Below are 17,042 nucleotides of genomic sequence, written 5' to 3'. Positions count from 1 at the left end.
CGGCTTGGAGGGGAGGCCGGTCGAGACCCTGGCGGCCACAGCTGGGAGACCACACCCTGGCCTTGCCGTGTGACAGTGGCCTCTCTGTGGCACTGAGCCTCAGTTTCACCGCCTGAGAAATGGGAGAGTAAGAACCTAGGAGGAAGGCCTGGCTCCGGCACATGCCTGGTAGGTGAGGTCAGCCAGCCCGCGCTCCCCAGCCCGCACCCACACACAGGGATCGGCTCCCCACCTGCACATTCCTGTGGCCCGAGCCCTGCGGCTCCCAGAGGCCAGCCAGGCCCCCTCCATTTCCCGCAACAGACCCCGGAGGCTCCGGTCTCTGGCCCACTGCTTCCCAGCTGAGGAACCCAAGCCCAAGGAGGCTCAGAACTGGCCGGTGGCCCTGGAACACCAGTTGCCATGGGCAGGGCCCCCCAGATCCTGGGGGCCAGGCTCCTGAGGGCCTCATCCGTGTGGGGTGGAGTCAGCGGGAGGATGTGGAGAGGGAGCTCCGTCAGCACTTACAGCCAAGGGGCTCTGGCTCAGGGCGGGGACCAGGCGGAGGCTGGTACTGAGACCCACATGAGCAGGCTGGCGTGGGGAGGGCAGCCGCACCCTTGCCCCTCTCGGTTGCCTCCCCTGCGCTTGGGGAGTGGCAAGGACTACCTCCTTTGCTCTCAGAGGGCTGTGTCCTCAAGGTCAGCTCTACCCTGGCCCCAGCTGCTCCTGACACGCTGTGTGGTCCCAGGCCAGCCACATGGCATCTCTGTGACCATGGGGCAGACTCAGTGACCCTGCATATAAGCATCTAAACCTGTGATCTGTGCCTCTGCCTGCCCTCATCAGAGAGGTCTGAGGCTGGCAGGGAATGCGGTCTGACTTCTTTTTTTTTTTTTTTTTTGCTTTTTGAGGGCCGCACCCATGGCACCTGGAGGTTCCCAGGCTAGTGGTCTAATCAGAGCTGCAGCTGCCGGCTTACACCACAGCCACAGCAATGTGGGATCCCAGCTGTGTCTGTGACCTACACCACAGCTCATGGCAACACCAGATCCTTAACCCACCAAGCAAGGCCAGGGAGAACCCGCAACCTCATGGTTCCTAGTTGGATTTGTTTCTGCTGCGCCATGATGGGAACTCCTGGTTTTTTTCCATCCCTGTTGGCCAGACCCTGGGGACTGAAGTTGGGCTGGGTTGGGAGGGTCTGCATGTGGGGGTGACAGGTGGGGCAGGACAGAGCTTCAGCCAGTGTCCTGCAGCCACACACCTGCTGGCGGCTGTGAGCTCGTGGCTCTTGGGCTGGAGGCTGGAGCTGGCCACTTCTCTGTCACAGCCATAGCCACCTCTCCCTCTCATTCCACTCGGATGAGCCGGTGGCCCACCCAGCCCCCAGACCCCACTTGCTGGTGGGGCAGGGACAGGAGGGAAGGGCAGGCCAGCATCTGGGCAGGTGGATAATGAGTGGCAGATGACCAGGGGAAGCTAGTCTTCAAGGGCTCCTGTGGGACTGTCCCCAGGACCAGAAAGGGAAGCAGGGAAGGCTTGCAGAGGGAGACAGGGCTCTGCATGGCGACTGCTCCCTTGTCACACAAATGCACCTGTCCTTGAATCGCACTTGGGCCACTCTGGAAGCTGCAGCCCTAAGACACCTGGGGTGCCTCTGTGGGCCCAACCTGGCCTCCCCGGGGGGGAGGGGGTGTGAAGCTTGTGGATTCTGGGAACCAGAGTGGCCGGCAGAGGCCCTGAGGGAGTGTCTCTGCCTGTGGTGCTGGGGTCCCTGGTTTCATGGGGCTGGAGCGGGGGCTGAGGGCAGACAGCAGGGGGAGGCACAGCTCCAGCCTGGCCTCACCCACCCCAGGGGCAGGCGCCTCACTCTACTGCCCATTTGCCCATTTTCTGGTCTGGGGGCCAGGTGGCGGAGGGGAAGCCTCCGCTGGGGCTCGGGCTGCTTCCCAGGATACTCTGCACATGCGCATGCGCTGGCTCTTTGCCCTGCAGAAGCAGGTTGCTGAAGCGTAAACTGACACAGGCCTGGGTGGAGGTTTGGGGGGTCCCCCTCTGGGCCTCCCTGTAGGGAGAAGAGTGTGGAAGGTGGTTTGGTCTCCTGCAGGCCCCCACCTGTCACCTGGGGACAATCTTCTCCAGGAAGAAGCTCCCATCCAGCTCCCACTCACACGGGTCTACAAGGCCCCCCACCCCGGGGAGCGCTTGGGGGTCTCCCCAGATTGCCCACCCCCTGCCCTACCCAAGGGGCCGGCAGGTGGAAAGGGGTGTCATCTTGGCCCTGCCCAGGCCTCTGTCTTGGGAGGGATGTCAGCAGGAAACCAGGGGGCCTGCGAGCCCCTGGCCTTGTCCACGGGCGGGGGCCCTGAGTTTGCACGGAGCCCAGCACCTGGGACTGGGGTGGGAGGTGAGGACGGCCACGCTGTGGGTGAGGGGTCACTCAGCATGAGCCCCCAGCCCCGGGCTCCTCGGCTCCCCTGTTTCGAGTGGGGAAACCAAGGCCAGCCGGGGTCAGCCCAGCCTCCACGCATGGAACTCGCCTGCCCAGCCCGGCCGGCCCTGCCCAGCCCTGCCCAGCCCTGCGGGTGGAGAGCCTGGGCTCTCACAGCTGGGGGCGGGGCTGACTCAGACCCAAGAGCCCCGGGCAGAGGGGCCGTCCATTCCCAGAGGGGGTGGGGCAGGAGGGCTGGTTGGTCCTGTGAGCAGGGCCAGAGGCGCACAGACGCTGCCCTGGAGGCCCAGGAAGTTTCGACCTGGGAGCCCCCAGGGTCCTTGAGACCCCAGCAGCCCCACAAGGCCTGGCACTGGCCTGGCACTGGCAGTGTGGGGGGCGGGTGGAAGCTGCAGGGGCATCAGAGGGGCTGTTCTGCACAGACCATGGCCTTGCAGACGGCTCGGCCCCACCTGGGATCCCGGGGGACCCGCACTCCTAGAAGCCTCCTGCTCCTGCTTCTCAGCCTCGGTGAGTATGGAGGGGGCTGCCGCAAGATGCTGGAGAGCCAGAGAGCTGGGGGCAGAGAGGCCAGAGGGTGCAGGGCCTCAGGAGAGGCTCTGTCTGCACTGGGCATGTTCCCCTGACTGCGGGCAGTGCCCCCAGCCCCGACCCTGGCAGAAGCCCCTGAGTCTATGCAGGCACCTTGTGTCCTGCGCAGGCCGTCAGCCAGATCTCTGCCCCCAGGTGGGACTGTGTCCTGCATCCACACTGGGCTCCCGCTAGACCCCCACACTGGACCCCCATGCCCTACGGAGTTGAAGGCTGAGGCCAAACTGAGGGTGCCCGTGGGACAGGGTCTGCCTGCCCTGGCAGCAGTGTCCCAGGAGGAGGCCATGGGAGGCTCGTGCTCCCCGCCGGGGTCTTGTGGGCCGTGACCCCATGGAGGGAGGGGCTTGACCCTCTGCGTCCACAGCAGGAACTGTGCAGGGGGCTGGGAGGGGCCGGCCTCCTTCCTCCCCAGGGTGGGGGGTCTCATCGAGCCTGTGTCCCCTCCCCCGCAGGGTGGGTGCCACCTTCCAGGGCCCAGGCTGCAGACACGGGACAGGTAAGGCCCCTCTGGGGAATCAGGGGAGGGTGTTCTGGCCCTGGGTGGGGGTCCTCGAACCCCAGGCCCCTTGCGGTTCATTCCAGCCCAGCTCTGTTCTTAGGGCGTCCTGATCCCATGGCTGCAGCGCACCTCCGGGGATCTGTCCTGGCAGCCGCCTGAGCCGACGGCCATCCGTCCAAGGCCTCAGGGGGGCACAGAGAGTGAGTGCAGGGCCCAGCCCCATCGGGGTGGGGGGCTGGCATTGGGAGGGCTCACCTGCCCACACCTGTGGCCCTTTCTGGCCCCTCGGCTCATCCAATCATGACAACCCAGGAGAGCCACCGGAGTGCCTCATGGTGCTGTTGGGTAAATGAGGCCTTGCGCAGCGTGGATGTGGGAGGAAGAGGAGGATGATGGGAAAATCCCAGCCCCTGCCCCTTGCCTGCCCCTGCAGAGCGGGACTGCCCCCCGGGGCGGAAGGCCCAGGTGGTGGATGAACACCTCGTGTTCTACGAGGATTGGGAGCTGGAGGCCTGTGTGGATGGGGCCCTGCTGGCCGATCAGATGGACCAGGTGAACCTGATCCCCTTCACCTACGAGCAACTGCACGTCTTCAAGCTCAAACTGGATGAGGTAACTCAGAGCCCCCGCCTGCCCGCCGCAGCGAGGCCTCCCTAGCCGCCAGGAGAGGGGCGGCGACCCTCACAGCTGCTTCCCCCCCATCCCCCACCCCCGACAGCTCTACCCACAGGGCTATCCCACCTCCCTGGTCCAGCGCCTGAGGTACTTCTTCCTCTCGGTCACCCCCGAGGACATCTGCAAGTGGAATGTGACATCCCTGGAGACTGTGAAATCTCTGCTCAAAGTCAGCAAAGGGCGGGGGATGGATGCACAGGTAACTGGCTGTGGGGGCGGGCGGGGCAGGAACAAAGGTGTGAGCTGTGAGGGCCTCGGGGGCACGGGGGTGAGGCTGTGCGGGCCTGGGGGGTGTGGGGTGTGAGCTTGTGTGGGCCTGGGGGGCGCAGGGTGTGAGGCTGTGTGGGCCTGGGGGGCAGGGGGGTGAGGCTGTTCGGGCCTGGGGGGCGCGGGGGGTGAGCTTGTGCGGGCCTGGGGGGCATGTCTCTGCCCCATGCCACTGAGCGGCCTCCTCCCGCAGGTGGCCGCCCTGATTGCCCGCTATGTAGGGGGAGGGGGCCAACTAGACGGCGCCACCTTGGACATCCTAGCCACTTTCTGCCCTACCTACCTGTGCTTCCTCAGCCCTGAGCAGCTGAGCTCTATACAGCTCAGCGTTGTTCGGTGAGTCCTGGGTGCTGCGGGGTGTGGTGGGTGTGCTGCGCTCTGCGCTCACTGTCCTGTCCTGTGCTGCCTCCCCAGGGTGACCAGGCCCCTGGACCTGGACACGTGCAGCCCCCTGCAGGTGGCTGTCCTCTATCCCAAGGCCCGTGCTGCCTTCCAGAACATGAGTGGGTCTGAATACTTGGCGAGGATCAAGCCCTACCTGGGTGAGCCCAGAACAACGTGGGGATGGGCACGATGCCTGCTGGCGGTGTGTCCGGGGGTCAAGGTGCCCTCTGTCCCTCCAAGTGTGTTTGGGCTGAGACCCTGCGAGCTCTCCGCAGCTCCAGCCTCTCCTCCAGCCCCAGGGTCAGGTGGTCAGTGGGCAAACCTGAGGCCCAGGAATTCCTCAGGAAATGGAAGTGAGGGTGAGCCTGGGGGCTGTTGCAAGGACTCACCCTTGGGGGTCCCTCTCCCTGTGGGTAGGTGGGGCCCCCACGGAGGACCTGCGGGCTCTTAGTCGGCAAAACATAAGCCTGGACATCGCCACATTCAAGAAGCTGCAGACGGAGGTCTTGCGGGTACGGCTGAGTGGGCGGGGCCGGGGGCGGGGTATCTAGGCGCGGAGTGAGGGCTAAGTGCCGCCAAAGCGCCCCCCCAAGTCTGGAGGAGCCAAGGCAGGGTCGGGGGTGGGGAGGGGCAGCATGGGGTGCTTTGGACACCGCAGCGGCCAGCAGCCTTCCGGGAAAAGGCAGCTGGACCCGGACCCCTGTCTGGGGCTCTGGCAGAAGCTGACCATCGCTGAGGTGCAGAAACTTCTGGGTCCACACCTGGCGGGCCTGAAGGCGGAGGAGGAGAACAGCCCTGTGCGCGACTGGATCTCCCGGCAGCCGCAGGACGACCTGGACCGGCTGGGGCTGGGGCTCCAGGGCGGCATCCCCAACGGCTACCTGGTCCTGGACATCAACATCCGAGGTGGGCTGGGCTGACGGCCCCGGGTGGGATCGGGGCAGAGCGGAGGGGAAGGTCTGAGCTGCCCCCTCTCTGTGCAGAGGCCCCCTGGGGAGGCTCCCGCCCCCTCAGACCAGGACTTGCACCTGTGCTCACGCTGACCCCAAGTCTGCTCCTGGCCTTGATCCTGAAATGAGCCCACGGCTGCACCCTGGGGACTGCACCCTACTGTGGAGACCCCGCCTGGTGGGAGCAGACCTGGTGGCCCCACCCGAGGACACCAGAGCTCAATAAAAGATCTGTTCCCACTGGAAGCAGCGCCCTGTGGTGTTTTGAAGACTGGGTGGCGGAGCCCTGACAGCCGGGACCCTGGCCGCCTGGCTCCCGGGGGTGCCACTCCTCTGCACGTAGGAAGGGACGGGACTCCAGGCAGGAGGGCCCTTGTCCCCTTCCTGATGCTGCATCCCTGTCCAGGTCTCCCCCAGGCCAGGTCAACATTTGGGGTGGCTTCCGGTGACACTGCCACCCCCAGGGGCTGGCAGGCGGGAGTCCTGACCCCAGCCAAGAGGGTCCTGGGTCCCTCCTCAGGCTCAGAGCAAAGGGACAGGCGGGACTCTCAGCTTGTCTTTTATTCAAAGAGTTCGGCAAAGTCAGTCCACAGATGCCCCACCCCAGCCCCAGGTTTTAGTTCTTCACCTCGAAGAAGCCAGAGGGCGAGGCCGGCGGTCCCCCCCCACCCCGCCACTGGCTGAGGCAGTGGCCCCGGGCCCAGGGCTTCAGTCTGGCTCCTGTTCTTGGAGCTGGGTGTGGGCAGAGGCTGGCCCTGTAGGTCCTAGGATGTGGGACATGGCCAGGTCCCCTGGGCCTGGAGCTGGCATCTTGGCCTGGGCAGGCGTCCAGCTCCACCTGCCAGTGTCAGCTTTCCTGCTTGTGGTGCTGGGGCAGCGCTGTCCTTGGAGGCCATGTGAGCAGTCCCAGCTGGGCCACGGTGTGCCCCTATACAGCAGCCACAGGAGGCCTGAGGGCAGGGCCACAGCAAGTGGCAGGTGACCCGGGGGGGCAGGTGGGCTGCCTGTAGGTGGAACATGGAGGGAGCACCCTTCAGTCCTGCCGGGAGCCCCCAGGCTGGGCTCAGGGCACACACCAGCCCTGTGGGTGGGGAAGAGCAAGGAGGACTCCCAAGGATGGCTGCTCTTTTTGGCTCTGACCGGGCCCTCAAAGCTTCCCACCCCCTACTTTCTGCATCTCAGCAGGTCTTGGGGGAGGACAATTCTGTCCTTCTCTAACTCAACTGGCGATGCAGGGGAAGCCAGTGTCACCCAGATGTTGCCGAGAAGGCAGATGGAAAGAGTCCGACAACAGAGAATGGGACTGGGCGCAAGACAGAAGCCAGGATTGGTCAGGGGTCCCCAGAGGGCCTGGGGCACACAGGGCAGAGGGGGGACAGTCCCTGGGAGGAGGGGGAGGGCCAGCGTACCTGAGCTGGGGGCATGGCCCCCAGGCCGGTGGGAGGTAAGCCCTGGATGGGGAGTCCAGAGGGTGGTGCTGGGGGTCCCGGTGGTCGAGTGGGTGGGTCTGGTGGGGCCGGTGGGGTGCTTGTCCAGGCCCAGCTCGCCCAGGGCCGACTGGTTGAGGCTGCGGAGCCAGGAGCTAATGGTGGGGTGGCTGCGGGCCTTCTGCAGGTCCCCCACGTTCTGGCCCAGCAGTGTCGTCACGTTGCCCACGCTCAGGCTCTGCGAGGGGAGCGAGAGGGTCATGGGCGGAGGGGCCGGGTCAAGGCTTAGCCCGAGGGCAGGGGTAAGACCTGCAGAAGGAGCCTGGAGAAGCGGCCTGGGGCCTCGCGAGGCCCGCACGCCTCTGACTTTGGGCTCCCCGGTTGGGCCAGCCCCGCCCCACGCCCTGGCGGGCAGCCCCTGGGCCCACCTGCAGCACCCGGGGGTTCAGGTTGGTGAAGGTGTCGATGTCCATGGAGACGTTGGCCTGGGCCAAGTGCCGCAGCTCCTCCACCGGGGCGCCGCCTGGGGGCGGGGCAGCCATGAGGGAGGGCGGGGCCTCTGGGGGGCGGGGCTTAGGGGGCGTGCCCCATGCAGGGCGGGGGCTCACCGAGGTAGGGGCGCATGAAGCGGTAGTAGGCGGCCGTGGTCCTGGCGCTGCCGAAGGCCTCGCGGGCTTTGGCGTAGAGCACGTTCTTGCGGTTCTGAGGGCAGGAGGAGACATCCAGGGCCCCCGCCAGCCTGGGGAACGAGGAAGGATGATGGGCCGGCCGGAGCCTCTCCTCTGGACGCTGGGCCTGGCCGGCTGTCCCTGGACCACAGCTTCCCTCTTGCCCTCTCCTAGGCTGAATAGTGTCTCCCCCGAATTCGCGTCCCCCCAAACCTCACGATGTAACCTAATTTGGACATAGGATCTTTCCTATTGGGAGATGTGATCAAATTAAGATAGGGGCCATGCTGGAGTTCCCTTCCTGGCTCAGATGTTAACGAACCTGACTAGCATCCATGAGGACACGGGTTCGATCCCTGGCCTTGCTCAGTGGGTTCAGGATATGGCGTTGCTGTGTGAGCTGTGGTGTAGGTCACAGACATGGCTCAGCTCTCGTGTTGCTGTGGCTGCTGCAGCTCCGATTAGATCCCTCGCCTGGGGACCTCCATATGCCACAGGTGCAGCCCCAAAAAGACCAAAAAAAAAAAAAAAAAGGGAAATAAAGAGTGGAGTGGGCTCCGAGGGGTGGGGGTGGGTGGCTGGGGGGCTCACCGGAACTCTGAGGGCCTGATAGCCTGGATCTGCTGGGGGCTCATCCAGCAGAGGCGGGAGCCCCCAATAGCCACGAGCAGGGCGCCCGTGACGGTGCCATTGTGGTCCAGAAATTTCTGCAGCACGGCCTGCGAGCAGGGGTGAGGTCAGCAAGGCCAGGTCAGAGGGCCCCCTCGCCTGTCCCCCCTGCCCTCACCTCAGTCTGGTTCTCCAGGGCCCCATCTGGGGACAGCAGGGCCACGACCGTGTCCTTGGACGTGACGTGCCACTGGCCGATCTCCGCACAGGAGTAGAGGTAGGCCAGCGAGGGGATGAGCCGCAGCTGATCCTCAGGGAGGCCGCCGGGGTAGACCTGCAGTGCGGGACGGGGTGGGGGGGGGTCAGGCCACCCGCCGGACACCCTCCTGCTTCTCAGTGCTGGTCCCCAGCGCACCTGCATCAGTTTGGCCTTGACGACTTGCTGGCACTCGGCAGGCAGTGGCTGCTGCAGCAGGGGGTCCAGGTTGGTCCTGAGCACGCGGCTGTCCAGGCAGGACTCCAGCTGAGTGCAGTCATAGCGCACCAGGAAGAGGTCATCGTGCAGCACGGCCGCGGTGATGTCTCCACGGGTGCAGGGTCTCCCTGGAGCTGGGTAGGGTGTGGGCATTGAGGACCTGGCTGGCTGGCCTTGGCTTGAGCTGACCACTGTGGCTGCCTTCGGGCCCCACTTCCTAACCTTGACTCTCCCCAAGCTTGACCCCTAGCTGAAAACCTGGCCTAGACCAGACAAAGTCAACTCTGAGCCGACCTCAGCTCCCAGTCCCGCCCCACTGGACTCTGCCCACGCCCCCCCAGGCTGGACGCAGACCCTGGGCCAGGCTAAGGAGGCCCAGGCAGAGGGGTCTGTGTCTCTGGTGCCCCCCATGGGGTGACGAGCCAGATCGGGGGTGTCTGCAGGCCATGGCCACACTGACCTGTGTGTCGCTTGGGCCGTGAGGACACCAGTTTGGCCTTGGCCTCGAGGAAGCCGGTGACGAAGCGCTGGGCGTCACGCTGTCTGAGCTGCCCTGCCCGGTACGCGGCCACTATGCTGCCAAAGAAGTCCAGGCCCACGGCCTGGCAGGAGGGCCTGGAGAGTCCACACCCGGGGCGGGCCACCAGGGCCCCCGGGTCCCTCCTCCCTCCCCACAGACAGAAACTCTGTGATCGAGAGCGAGGGGCACGCCCCTTGGGCATCAGAGTGGACGTGCAGCTAACCCTCAGGCCCGGACAGGCTGGTGGCAGGTCGGCTGGCTCGCCCACCCACCCAGGGTGCCATCCTACCTCCTGAACCTGTACCCACAGGCTGGGGCTGATGTAGGTGGCCAGGGGTCCCAGAGCCTGCAGCCCCTCCAGGTCCCAGGAGCCAGGGGGCCTGGGGAGTGGAGGGGGCTATGTCGGGCCCTGAGCAGCCCCCAGACCCTTGACGGCGCCTGCCTTCCTGCATGCAGTTCCCTGGGCTGCCCGGCAGAGACTCTGATGCCAGGCCTCTGGGAGGGGGGATTGCAGGGCCCAGCACGGGTGGCAGCCCCCCAACCCACACCCCACAGGCTGTGGGGCCCCGGTGGGGTGGGAGCTGGGCCAGAGGTTGGAGGTCCTATGATGCGGGAGAGGCCTGGGCAGCGGTGACGGGCCCACCCACCCGAGCACACTCCTGCCGCTGGCCAGCAGCCTGTTGAGGGCGGCCTGCTGGGCGGCCGTCAGCCGGGAGCAGCGTCGCAGGTTGCGCAGCACTTGCGGGTCTGCGGCCGCGATGCTGGAGGCGTCCATGTCACACACCAGGGCCCCGAGGAGCAGCAGGTCGGAGGCGCTGAGCCTCGGGCGGGGCCCTCCCTGCAGGGCAGCAAGTCTGCATGGGCCTGGTCCCACTGCCCATCGCCTGACCTGTCCCCGCCCGGCTGGCCCGCGGCGCCTACCAGGCAGGCCAAGGCCCTGTGCTGCAGGGCAGCCCTCTGGTCCGGCAGGTTGGCCAGCAGCTCTGTGTCACCCTGGGCGGCACGACGGATGAAGGCCCGGCAGTCGGCTTCTGCCACCTGCGTCAGGCTGTGGGAAGGTTGGGGGCTGTGGGGTGCGGGAGCTGGGGGCGCCCTGCGTGATGGGGTCCCTGGGGAACGAACTCGGCCCGTGTGGCCAGGGCTGGGCAGGGAGGGCACTCACTCATAGAAGAGCAGCAGGTTGGGGGGGTGGAGCTCGAAGTCGCCCTGGAGGCCTTGCTGGGCAGCCAGGTTGGCCAGGCAGCTGAGCTGGGCAGGGCGGGCAGGGTGTCACTTCCTCACCCATCCAGGGGCCTGCCCAGCACCCTCCCCTCAGCGTGGGGCCCTCCCTCAGGCCCAAGCCCCTGCCCACCTGTCAGCCCCCACGTCCACCCTCCCTGCGGGCTCTCTGACACAGGACCGCACAGCTTCCTCGTCCTGCCTCGATGGGCACACAAGCAGCGGCTCTGAACCTGTCACCCCCAGCCTGAGAGCCCCCTCCCCTCCGGCATCAGTCCCTTGCCCACCGCAGCCCCCATAGCACTGCAGGGACTCACTAAAAGTCCAGCAGTCCCCTGGCCCCGGCTGGACGCCTGGTCCCCCCATGTGGCTTGCCCTGAGACCTTTTCAAATTCATTACTAATTTTTTTTTTCCTTTGGCCGCACCTGCGGCATGCAGAGGTCCTAGGCCCACGAATGGAACCCGTGTCACACGGTCAACCCAAGCTGTTGCAGTGACAACTCCAAGTCCTAAAGCTGCTGCACCACCAGAGAACTCCTGGAACTCATTGCTGATTTTACATGCGTTTTATGACCTGATGAGATGGTGGTTTTCCTTCCCTCTTTAAAACTCAGGGGCTTGTGACACTTGGGTGAGCTGGGGGTCCAGGTGGGCTCAGCTGGCCCTTCTTGGAGCCCAGGTAGGGGAGAGGCCAGCAGGCAGGAAGATCCCCAACCCCCGGATCCTGGAGGGCCGGTGCAGGTGCCAGATGGAGGCCAGGTAGGCAAACAAGAACAAGAGGCGGGGTCTGCGGGCCGCGGGTGGGGAGTCCTAGAAGCGGCCCGAGAGGGGCTGCGCTGGAAAGTCACCCGAGGGATGGAGAAGCTGACCACAGAGGCCAGCTTCCTGTCTGTCGGGACCTGAGAGGCACATCGTGGGCTGGCCCAAACATGGTGGTGCCGCTGTCCAGCACGGTCCCTGCTGCCCCCCCGCCCCCAGAGCCCTGCTCCACGGAGTCTGCCCTGCCCTCCCACCCAGGCACTCTGGGCAGCCGCGGCCACTGACCTGCCAGGCTCTGAGGAGGACCCGCTGTGTTGCCATCCGCCTGATTAGAGCGGCAAGCTGCTCCCGAGACAGCTGGCTGGCCGGCTGGCACCAGAAGCCTTGCAGGAAGGAGGTGTTGGCACTGGGCAGAAAGGAGGGGCAGAGAGAGTGGGGGGATGGGGGGGCCCCCAGACTGCAGCATGCAGGGTGATGGCCAGACTCCTCAACACAGGGGTGTGGGCGCAAGGCTCGGGCCTCCAGCACATGCACACGCACGCGTGCACGTGTGTCTCCCCAAGGCGCACGGTTGGTGCCAGGCTCTGAGCACTGAGCGGAGCTTTCAAGTGGCCCCATCCAGGAGTTCCCATCATGGCTCAGTGGTAAGGAACCCAACTAGTATCCATGCGCATGCGGGTTTGATCCCTAGCCTTGCTCAGGGGTTTAAGGATCCAGTGTTGCCGTGAGCCATAGTGCAGCTTGCAGACACAGCTTGGATCCAGCGTTGCTGTGGCTGTGGTCTAGGCTGGCAGCTGCAGCTCCAGTTGGATCCCTAGCTGGGAACTTCCATATGCTGCAGGTATAAAAAGACAAAACAAAAACAAACAACAAACAAAACGGGAGTTCCCGTTGCGGCACAGCAGAAGTGAATCTGACTCGGAACTTTGAGGACACAGGTTCGATCCCTGGCCTCGCTCAGTGGGTTAAGGATCCAGCATTGCCGTGAGCTATGGTGTAGGTTGCAGGTGCGGCTCGGATGCTGTGTTGCTATGGCTGTGGTGTAGGCCGGCGGCTAGAGCTCCAATTTGATCCCTAGCCTGGGAACCTCCATGTGCTGCAGGTGTGGCCCTAAAAAGCAAAAAACAAACAAAAACAAAAAGCCTCGTTCAGACCCTGGGTCTGTGCTTCATCCAAGCCCGGGTTCCAGAGCTCAGGGCTCTGTGGTCCTGGTGATGGCTGAGGGTTTGGGGGACACCGGCTGGGTGAATGCAGCCAGGCCTTCTTCCTGACGTGAATTGAGTAAGATCTGTGCGTGGGGACAGGGTCGGGCCTTGTGAGACCCTAGCCTGGCCCAGCTGGTCCAACTTGGCCTCTGGCTCTGCCTGATCTGTCAACTGATGGATGCATCGATGGGTGGCAGATCAGTGACCTCCCGCCCCCCCCCCCCCAAGACCCCTGGACAGTCTCAGTTCGGGGCTCGAGAGGGAAGCCAGGCTTGGGGTGCAAAAAAGAAACCTGGGGCCTCGGGGCAGGAAGTGATTGTCTGCCAGGCTGAGGAGGGCGACCCCAGCCTCCGATGGCCTGGGGACCTCTTCCAGCCCTGTGGGTGTGACTCTGAGGCCATCTTGGGCCAGTGACCTGGGCAGGCCAACCAGGCCCTGCACGTCGGAGCCCTGCCCTGGCCACGCCAGGCCCCTCACCAGCAGGCCCTGGAGATACCCCTCCTTCTAACTCCCACCCAGGCTGGCCGGGGACTCCGCTGCAGGAAACTGGGTGGTGGGCTCAGAGTCTCGCTTACCTGGCCCATAGGTCGGCCCAGCTGGCATCCAGCCCTCCCTGAGAGGTGCCCTCAGCCTGGGGATGAGAGCAGTGGGCGGTGAGTGACACCAGGAGGGCGAGGCCCGGGCTCACCAGGGCACCTGGAACAGAGCAGGACATGAGCACGCGGGTGAGAGTGGCCAGCGTGTGTCTGCCCGGGGCTCCCTGCATCCTAGGAGCATGAGCCCCCTGATACGGAGGCCTTGGGGGCTCACAGTGCCGGCCAGCCGTGTGTGCCAGCCTGGGCCTGGGTGCTGCACCTCTGCCCAGGTGACTGTGTTAGCATGTGTCCACCTGCACACACAGCGCTGATGCTTCTGACGAGGTGTACACACGGGTGGTGGATTCATACGTATGGCAGGGTGTGCATGTGTGTGGTGGCGTGCACACGTGTGTGAGGCTAAGCAGGCAGGTGTAGCTGGTGGCATCTAAGTGTGTGCCTGGATTTTTTTTTTAATCTTTTTAGGGCTGCACCTGCGGCATATGGAGGTTCCGAATCGGAGCTGTAGCCGCCAGCCTACACCACAGCCACAGCAACGTGGGATCCGAGCCGCATCTGCGACCTACACCACAGCTCACAGCAATGCTGGATCCTTAACCTGCCGAGCAAGACCAGGGATTGAACCTGAGTCCTCATGGATACTAGTTGGGTTCATTGACCACTGAGCCATGATAGGAACTCCTTAAGTGTGTGTCTGGAAGCACATGCACACACATGTGACAGCCTGTACGTGTGCCTGCTGGTGTCCACGTGTATGTACCTGGCAGGTGGGCATGTGTGTGGACCCCACGCTCCACCCTGGGGCCTTGTCTTCACAGTCTGAGCCCCAAGACCCCCAAGCAGAGGGACAGGGGTCGGCCACCTCCTCCTCCTGCCCTTCGGTCCTCAGTGCCTTCTCGCAGTGCCCCCCGTGGCCCTACTCTGGCCACGCCAGGACCCCCAAGCCCAGTGCCCAATCCATGCCAGCCCCTCCCCTTCCCGGAGCTCTACTGGGGGACTCGGGCAGGGGCAGGACCTCTGAGAAGAGGCTCAGGAGGAAGGAGGGGCGGCCCTGTCACCGGGAAGCTGGCCATGGGGGCTGCCCCCCAAGAGGAGGAAGGAGAGTCAGCTCACCTGCTCTGGGGCCCATGGCTCGAGGTGTGCACGGTCGTCCTGGCAGGAAGGTACTGGGGTGGCAGGCAGGGGTCCAGGTCAGGCTGGAGTGGAGACAGGAGGCAGTGAGGCCAGGGCAGGGTACAGAGGGGAGGTCGCCATCCAGGGTCCCACAGAAGAGGTGCCACGCAGGGCAGGTGACCCCAAACCTTGGGCTGCAGCCCTGTCTTGTCACTTTTGGGGAGAGCACAACCCACAAGCCGTGTCTTTGGAACAAAGGGGGTGAGGGGGTGGGGGGTCCAGGCCAAATCCCGGGGCCTTTCTTATCACAGTTCGGGGCCCAGGGGACCCGCGGGCTGGGCTCCGGGTCTCCAGTGGACAGATCTCTTGACAGCTCTTGGTGGGGGGTGAGTGGTGGTCCCAGGAAGTCCCTGTGGCAGCTGAGGCGAGTGGCCTGGTGGTGCCCCCTGCCCTGGTGCAGCCCTGGCTCCACCCCTGCACCTGGCAGCCCAGGTATTGCCCATCCTCTCTCAGGGCCTCCGACGCCCAGTGGGACCTGGCCTGGGGAACCACCCGCATGCAGCCCCGGTCATGCTGGAGACCAGGAGAGTGAGTCCTGGGGTGGGGTTGCGTCAGGGAGCCTGGTCCACGCTGCTGGCTCCTGGGCCACACACTTGCCTGGGCTGCCAGCTTGGGGCACCTGTGGGCCTCTGGACTCTGCACAGCCCAGGAGGAAGGCAGGGAGGTTACTACCTCACGAACGGGGCAAGATGGTGGCTCAGAGGGCCTCAGGTACCTGCCCAGGGCTGCTCAGAGGCCAGAATCACAGCTGGGACCCTGTGCGTCCCGCCCCAGCCCCTGTCCCTCACCTGAGCACTAAGGATTCCGTCTGTCCTAGAGGGAGGCTGCTCCAAGCCCAGGCGGCGGACGCGGCAGATGCAGGCACCTTGTAGACCAGGTGTCAGGGGCTCCAGATACCGGCACTCCCAGCCTCCCTGGCATCAGCTCCTGCAACTGAGCCTTGGGGTGCAGGGGTGGTGCAGGCTGGGGGCACTGGGGTCTCTGCTCATCTCCATGCCTTGCTCAGCACCCTGCCCTGCCGGCCACCCACTCCCGCAGCAACACCCGCCAGGCAGGTGCATAGGGGAGGGGCCGGGGCTATGCCAGGTGACGCTGCCTTGTCAGCCCCTGGGGGCCCCAGGCGCAGCGGGCACCTGCTCCCAGGCCCAGGGGAGCTGGAGGCTTAGCTCACTGTTGGCAGCTGCCCAGGGCACACGTCTCCCCACTGGGGGGCCTGGCTCGGCGGCGTCCCTGCCCGAGGGTCGTGTGTGGGCTTGCACACATGCACACCTGTGCTTGACTGTGTGCTGGCATCTGTGTGTGAGCACACCTGTCCATATGTGTGCACCCAGGAGCACATGCATCTACATGCATGTGTGGTACACACGGGGCATGTCTGTCCCTGGCAGGGACCTTAGGCACATGCGGACCCCCCCTGTGGCACTTGGATTGGGTGACATGCGTGGCATGTTTCTGTGCTGTGGATGCAGAGCCGGCCATGCACGCCACACATGTGTGCACTGTGGGTGGGGAGGGTGTGCAGGCACCTCTATGGGGGAGGGCTGTGCCTGCCACACATGCCCTGGTGTCCAGCCCCCTGGGGCCCAGGATGGGGCTGGCTCCACGGGGCAGGTCTCCAAGGCAGAGCAGCAGGTGCGGCTGCAGGAGGGCTGGGATCCAGGTACCCACGGACGCTGCTTCCCCAGCTGGGTGCATTAGGGGCTGGGTGCCCCAGGCTGGCCTTTGGCCCCAGCTTTCACCACACCTGCGCCTGCTTGGTGGGGCCGGGAGGGTTCTGGGGTCTCGAGCCCCTATGGCAACAGGTTCAGCCACTGAATGACTGGCATCCCCATCTGGGCCACATGTGCCCGTTAAGCCAGCCCCACGGACAAGCAAAGGTGCTGACCCTGGGCTTGGGGAACCAGCAGCTGGAATGAGCAGCTGAGGATGGCTCCCCGGCCCCCGGACAGGCCCCACAGGAGTCCAGGCGCACCATCTAGAGCTGGAGGTCTCCCAGGTCCCTGAAAACTGTCCCGTGAGTCCCCATCTAGCTGGCCCAGAATGGGCCTCCAAGGGCCCCTTGGCCACCAGAAGAACCAGCGCAGCTGGGGACACAGGTCCAACAGCTCCATCTGGCAGGGCACGTGGCAGTGCAGTGACCCCCAGAGTCCAGAGGGGACAGGCTCACCCTGGGCCCCAGCCCTAACCCCCTGAGGCTGACCTGTCAGCTCTCGGGCCCTTGCCTAGGGCCAGGCTTTGGCTGAGGGCTTGCTGGGGCTCTAGATACCAAGGGGTCTGTGGGGAGGGGCTGTCACTTGGTGGTGAGGTCCCCACCAACTCCAGGGCCCTAACCCTACCATCTGGGGGAGATTCCCCACAGACTGGCGAGTGCAGAAGGCTGGATGCCGGCTGCCCTACCTGGTCTCTGCCCCCGCGGCAGCCCCAGGCCCAGGTTGGAGAAACGATGCAGGCAGCAGACCAAGTGCCAGGCATGCCAAGCCCCGTGCCCAGTTCTCCCACGCAGTGCGCCCGGAACCCAGCCTCTGCCAGCGGTGAGCAAACAGTGCCCACTGTACAGCATGCTGTTGAGTCTCCACGTGTTTGTGTTTTTT

The 17,042-nt window shown here is 65.1% G+C and overlaps 2 protein-coding genes across 2 annotated transcripts; one reads left to right on the top strand and one right to left on the bottom strand.

Annotated features, from left to right (window-relative positions):
• The first annotated feature begins 2,641 nt into the window (after positions 1–2,641).
• Positions 2,642–6,046, top strand: MSLN (mesothelin). Its single transcript, XM_003124695.5, has 10 exons — positions 2,642–2,944; positions 3,478–3,521; positions 3,625–3,724; positions 3,958–4,136; positions 4,243–4,398; positions 4,660–4,802; positions 4,881–5,008; positions 5,268–5,362; positions 5,570–5,756; positions 5,834–6,046. Exons 1-10 carry the CDS (start codon positions 2,860–2,862, stop codon positions 5,926–5,928), a joined length of 1,212 nt encoding a protein of 403 aa, XP_003124743.2. The 5' UTR covers positions 2,642–2,859; the 3' UTR covers positions 5,929–6,046.
• A 300-nt stretch (positions 6,047–6,346) lies between these two features.
• LOC100519473 (mesothelin-like protein) lies at positions 6,347–15,504 on the bottom strand. Its single transcript, XM_085016033.1, is given in 17 exon segments — positions 6,347–6,697; positions 6,699–6,804; positions 7,210–7,465; positions 7,656–7,750; positions 7,836–7,966; positions 8,487–8,614; positions 8,683–8,838; positions 8,920–9,113; positions 9,440–9,581; positions 9,789–9,879; positions 10,147–10,337; positions 10,421–10,547; positions 10,662–10,747; positions 11,763–11,883; positions 13,258–13,378; positions 14,392–14,474; positions 15,240–15,504. Coding segments are annotated over 16 exon segments (2,094 nt in total). The 5' UTR covers positions 14,408–14,474; positions 15,240–15,504; the 3' UTR covers positions 6,347–6,564.
• Between the last annotated feature and the right edge of the window lie 1,538 nt (positions 15,505–17,042).

The sequence above is a fragment of the Sus scrofa genome, chromosome 3, assembly GCF_054392235.1.
Source record: "Sus scrofa isolate SSC_HxYL_T2T_F1_AM1 chromosome 3, Sscrofa_HxYL_maternal_Yorkshire_Landrace_v2.0, whole genome shotgun sequence".
Taxonomy (NCBI): Eukaryota; Metazoa; Chordata; class Mammalia; order Artiodactyla; family Suidae; genus Sus; species Sus scrofa.
Note: the sequence above shows the minus strand (reverse complement) of the source record. Positions and strands in the feature narration are given on the sequence as shown.

Bases quoted from the DNA above. Each gene is read 5' to 3' on its own strand.
- MSLN (XM_003124695.5), top strand. From the start codon at position 2,860: ATGGCCTTGCAGACGGCTCGGCCCCACCTGGGATCCCGGGGGACCCGC. The intron at 4,399-4,659 runs GTAACTGGCTGT...CTCCTCCCGCAG, and splicing joins GGCGGGGGATGGATGCACAG to GTGGCCGCCCTGATTGCCCG. The intron at 4,803-4,880 runs GTGAGTCCTGGG...CTGCCTCCCCAG, and splicing joins ATACAGCTCAGCGTTGTTCG to GGTGACCAGGCCCCTGGACC.